This window comes from Mustela erminea, chromosome 9 (assembly GCF_009829155.1).
Source record: "Mustela erminea isolate mMusErm1 chromosome 9, mMusErm1.Pri, whole genome shotgun sequence".
In the NCBI taxonomy this organism is placed as follows: domain Eukaryota; kingdom Metazoa; phylum Chordata; class Mammalia; order Carnivora; family Mustelidae; genus Mustela; species Mustela erminea.
Window position 1 is genome coordinate 101726320 of NC_045622.1, and position 5505 is coordinate 101731824.

Sequence of the window (5505 nt, forward strand, 5' to 3'; positions counted from 1 at the left end):
CCAGCTAACTAGCAATAAAAGTAGGACAATAGGCAATTCTATTAAGAATAGAATTTTGGCTTTCTTGACATATACGATGACTCTATTTCTCAGAGCTCCCTTGAAGGTAGGAGCGAAGACCAGTCATCTCTGAGGTCCCACACAGCAGGTGACATATTTCGTCCAGAGTACTGGTCCAGTAAACGTCCGCTGGAAATACAGGTCAGTCCTATTTATAGCTTCCGACCTGGCTTCTCATCCTAGTGCTGTGAGGCACCTCATGGCAGAGAAGAACATCACCTGGGTGAGCGAATTCCTCCTTATTGCATTCACTGACAGGCCTGCGTGGGCCCTTCCTCTCTTCTTCCTGTTTCTGCTCATCTATCTCCTGACCTTGTTGGGGAACCTGGGCATGATGAGCCTGATCCGTGGAGATGGCCGGCTGCACACCCCAATGTACTTCTTCCTTGGCCATCTCTCATTCATGGACGTGTGCTACTCATCGGCCATTGTGCCACAGATGCTGGCCGTGTTGCTGGAACACGGGGCCACACTGTCCTACTCCCGCTGCGCCATGCAGTTCTTCCTCTTCACCTTCTTCGGCTCCATCGACTGCTACCTGCTGGCCATCATGGCCTATGACCGCTACGTGGCTGTGTGCCGGCCCCTGCTCTACGTCACCGTCATGACCGAGAAGGCCCTCTGGGGCTTAGTGGCCGGGGCTTATGGTGCCGGTCTCTCCAGCGCCTTTGTTCGCACGGTCACCGCCTTCACCCTCTCCTTCTGTGGGAACAACGAGATTGACTTTATCTTCTGTGACCTTCCTCCTCTGTTAAAGCTGACCTGTGGGGACAGCTACACCCAGGAGGTGGTCATCATTGTGTTTGCCATCTTCGTCATCCCTGCCTGCATGGTGGTGATCTTGGTGTCCTACCTGTTTATCATCGTGGCCATCGTGAGGATCCCCTCAGCGGGAGGCCGGGCCAAGACCTTCTCCACCTGCGCCTCCCACCTCATGGTTGTGTCCCTCTTCTTCGGCACCCTCATCTTCATGTACCTCAGAGATAACTCTGGTTATTCTCCACAGGAAGATCGGGTGGTGTCTGTGTTCTACACAACAGTGATCCCCATGTTGAACCCCCTCATCTACAGCCTGAGGAACAAGGAGGTGAAGGAGGCATTGAGGAAAGTTCTTGAAAGAGCCCAGTTGTCCTGATCATTTACTTCCAACTTGGAGAATCCTGACAATCATCTCTTCTGAGGACCAGCCTCAGATACTCATAATGATACTCATTATTCAAGGCATGCTCCATGTTTGAAGGATTGTGTCATGGCACAAAGCATAAAAAGGAACCAGAACTTTTAGTTCCAGAGAGAGAAAAGAAGAAAAGGAAGAGGCTGCCTGCAGAGATTGGGGGAAGAGCTCTAAGTCCCAGGACAAACGACAGAAGGAGGTGCGGTTAAATCCTAGGAAATCCCCATGTGTCACACTTCACAGGTCTGTGGCTGTAAAACAAGATGATTGTTGTTGCAAACTTTTCCAAAGATCGTTACCATATAGAAACATTGAAAATAGTGTATAGTGAACTCCTTAGACCTCAAACTTAGATTCTGCTACTGCTAATATTTTATTATATTTGTTTTATTGCATATTTATAATCTATTCATTTACCCATCCATCAATTTGCCCTTCAATCCGCCTTATTTTTTGATGCTTTTCAAAGTGAGTTTCTGACATCTGTATTAGTGCTCTTCACTCCTAGACAGTTCAGAATTATGTCATCAATTAGGATTCAAAATTTAGATTACATTTATGTTTAAAGGTTGGGGTAGTAGTTCGAGGGTCTTGTTAATTAAACTGAACCTGCTCAAAGTATTCTTGACTTCACAGGGGTGTCTGACGGAGTCACTGAAAAATGCCCAGGATAACATGCCTGTCAATTCCTATCACCACTGGAAATATACCCTGGTCTTCCTTCTTCCCCACCTGTCCCAGGCCCCATGTGTCATGTTGTTTGCCAAGAATCCACTCTGTGAGCTTATACCATTCCCACTGCCTGTGAGAGTTTTGGCAGTGTCTGTATCATTGATGCCGACATTACGTTCTTGGAGTTTTTGACCTGAGGGAGGCCAAGCATTGTGCATTCCGCACACATTAGGCAGGAAGGTTTTCCTGTACTGGGTCCCTGGGTCTATAATAGCCCAGCCTGTGTCTGAAAACTTCCAGAGTCCGTTAGTTTTTGATCTTTATTTCTCGGACTTGTAGTTCCTCAATCAAATGTAAGACACTAGAAGAGAACAGGCCACCCACACATGATTTTCTGTTTTTATGTTGATCCTTTTTCCTGGAAGTAAGCTCTTTTTCTCCCTGTCCCTTGGATTACCAAAAAACCTAGATCCCAGGTATATGAATGATGTAAACCATCATGGGAGAGAAAAGGGAGGTGACAGTACCTTGCAAACGGGGGATGATTCCACATTTAGTCAGCCAAAAATGCTGTGTCATACTTGGAATTCTAGTAGAGCTTTGCCCTGCTATCTGAAAGTAGAGCCTTCTTATGAAAATGTTTTTAAGCCCAAGTGGCATAAACAAAGAAGCGATTACCATCATTTATATGGAAATTTCTTTGAGCATTCCCAGATTCCCAAAATAACCTCTCTTAGGCTCTTCTGACACCTTAGGACACAAGTTGCTAATGGAAGCACAAAATAAATCGAGATAAAGCACGGATGCTTGTAGACACAGTTCAGAGGTGTGGTGGCTTGATGTTCAACAGCTGAGTGTAGTTTGGGGAAGGGAGCTAAGTGGAGCCCTTCTTGCTGTTTGGGGTACATGCTGAACGTTATTTTCACCTTTTGTCATTTTTAGTAAAAGTGAAAATCCTCTTTGGATTTCTTTCAGTTAGCCTAAACAGGTCTTAATATAGGTCTTTCATAAAAGCAAAGTGGGGCAACTTGAAGTTTCGAAAAGCAGAGGAGACTAGTAACAGATTTTAAATTGGAAGTAGCAGCTAAATGAAAGGTTGAAGATTCAGGGTGAACATGTACAAAGGATATGCAATTTAAGATCACCTGCAGTAAAATAAAATACATTACAATCTTCAAAGACATTACAATAGAGGAAAAGATGTTTAAAATATAAATATAAAAAATATATGTTATAATCATCATAAGAAATATATGATCCATTTAATGGTGGTGTGTCTGGTTATGAAAGCCCAGGTTGAAAATCCATAGCTCCACAAGAGGGATGTTATTAGATAGCTCCCATGTCAACCATGTTACAGGTGGTGGCAAAAGTTAAGGAAGGAGTTAGAAAGCTCAGATTGGTTATGTGAAGTTCCTTTCTGACTGAAGAGACATCAGGTCAGCTCTCTTGGAATCTTCTGGAAGGCAGGTAGCACACCATGAAGTGAGAGAAACTGCAAAAAGGATGAGCTGCCAGGTTTAAAGAGAAGACTGAATGCTCCTTCTGATGGAATTCTGAGTAGGCAGTGAAAGGAACTTGTTCAAGAAGGGGCCAACTGAACTGTCTGTAGACACTAGTGGCCACAAATCCTGTGTTGTATATGGGATGCCATATATTTTTTACTCTATAGAGAGAACTCAGGGAAGATTAAGAAAAATGTCCTGAGGTATCCACTTATGTATTGAAGGGCAGACAGGATTAGATTAGGTATTTTTTTTCATTCATTCATCCATTTATTCATTTATTCATTCATTTAAAGTAGGCTCTCCTCCCAGGGTGGAGCCCAACGTGGGGCTTGAACTCACGACCCTGAAATCAACACTTGAGCTGAGATTGACAGAGTTAGATGCTTAACCAACTGAGTCACCCAGGTGCCTCTGAATTAGGTATTTTTTTAAAAAATATTTTATTTATTTATGCATTTATTTGACAGAGAGAGAGAGATAGATCACAAGTAGGCAGAGAAGCAGGCAGAGGGGGAGGGGGAAGCAGGCTCCGTGCTGAGCAGAGAGCTAGATGTGGGGCTCCATCCCAGGACCCTGAGATCATGACCTGAGTTGAAGGCAGAGGCTTAACCCACCGAGCCACTCAGGTGCCAGGAAGATGCCAGGAAGGTTACCTGGTTGTGAATAGGTGTTAATATTTCTATACATCTTTCTATTTCTTGTATTGAAGTCACTCAAATAAAGCAAATTATGATTCTTTTTGTTGAGTTATTTTAATTTTAAAGGTCCTGTTTTAACACAAAACTTATACTTGATGATTAATCATTCAAAAATATGCATAGGTCATACTAGACTATTCAGATCAGAAAACGCCTTCTGTGGGAAAGTTCTGTATATGGTGGCAATACCTGACAGTAGAATAAAAGAAGTTTTCCGGGGAGATGACCTTGGCTCTCCAGCTCAGTAAGGGAATAGTGAGTATAACACCCTACCCACATCCTCCTGGTCTCCTGCTGCAGCTCAGCTGGATGCCTCTGTTCACCCTTCTCAAGGGCCTGCTGGAACATTGTTTCCTCCAAGGAGAACTCTAAGGAACTATAAGCCAGGTCCTCCAGGAGCTGTCAAAGAAGGGCTTACTGGTATCATGGCCTCTCTGGTGGCTTCAGGACACTCTCTCAGCCTTTTCTGCCCTAGACCTGAAAGAGGGGTCCTGGGGACCATACTACTTGTTCCAGGAGGTGGAGAAAGAAAAGCCATAGCTCTTCCAGCAGTAGCTTAAGTTAGCAGATATCACTGTACATTGATTGCAGTAGACATGAGCAATAAGCCATGATTTGCAAGGTGTCAAGAATGAGCCTGATTCCCTCTTAATCCTCTTGCTTTGCTTTCAATTTCTTTGCTTGAAATTAGCTCATGTGGCTTTCTTTCCTGGGGACCGTAGACAGATAGAAAGAATGATGGGTGGTGCCTACCACTCACCAGGTCTGGGTCCTTCCATGTGGGAATTCCCAATTCTGTACTTTGATTTCTCCACCCCCAAAATTGGGGAGAGGCTGGAATATGAGAATTCTATGAGTCCCTTTGCGGTCTGACATTCTATATATCTGGGCTTTAACTCTTAAAATATAAATTATTTGAGAAGAGGACACACAGGATTCATCACCAGCCACTCTGTTCAGAAGGAAGCCCTCTCCGTGCATGGGTTAGAATGAGGGAGCCCCCGAGTCTAGGTAATGGAGAAATATGGGAATGGGCAATCAAGCCTAGGAAGATGGAGTGGCCAGAGATGAACTTCACACACTTTGCATGGTCCTTAAGTGGTCAGGCATAGAGCTGAAGGACATCACAACAATTGTCTTTCCAATGCTCTGTTACTGGCAGTTAGGTCTGTTGGCAGGATGTAAATGTGAACTGTTTAAACACCAGTGACACATCTGCTTCTGGCTCTGCTACCTCTTGCTTCTCAGAGTTGCTGCTTAGCCACCACCTCTGTGGGTTCCTTGAAGCACAGGTGCAGCAGGAATTTCTTGGATTCTCCATAACTTAGTGTGGTGAAAATCTGTTCTTTTGTATGTCCACACCAGCATCCCCTCCCACCTGGAAATCTGACCA

General features: G+C 44.4%; 1 protein-coding gene across 1 annotated transcript; it reads left to right on the top strand.

The window, feature by feature from the left end:
- Positions 1-259: 259 nt before the first annotated feature.
- LOC116598064 (olfactory receptor 9Q1-like) lies at positions 260-1195 on the top strand. The gene has a single exon (XM_032356262.1). The coding sequence runs from the start codon at positions 260-262 to the stop codon at positions 1193-1195; it is 936 nt and encodes a 311-aa protein (XP_032212153.1).
- Positions 1196-5505: the final 4310 nt, after the last annotated feature.

Coding starts and splice junctions, on each gene's coding strand:
- LOC116598064 (XM_032356262.1), top strand. CDS start 260: ATGGCAGAGAAGAACATCACCTGGGTGAGCGAATTCCTCCTTATTGCA.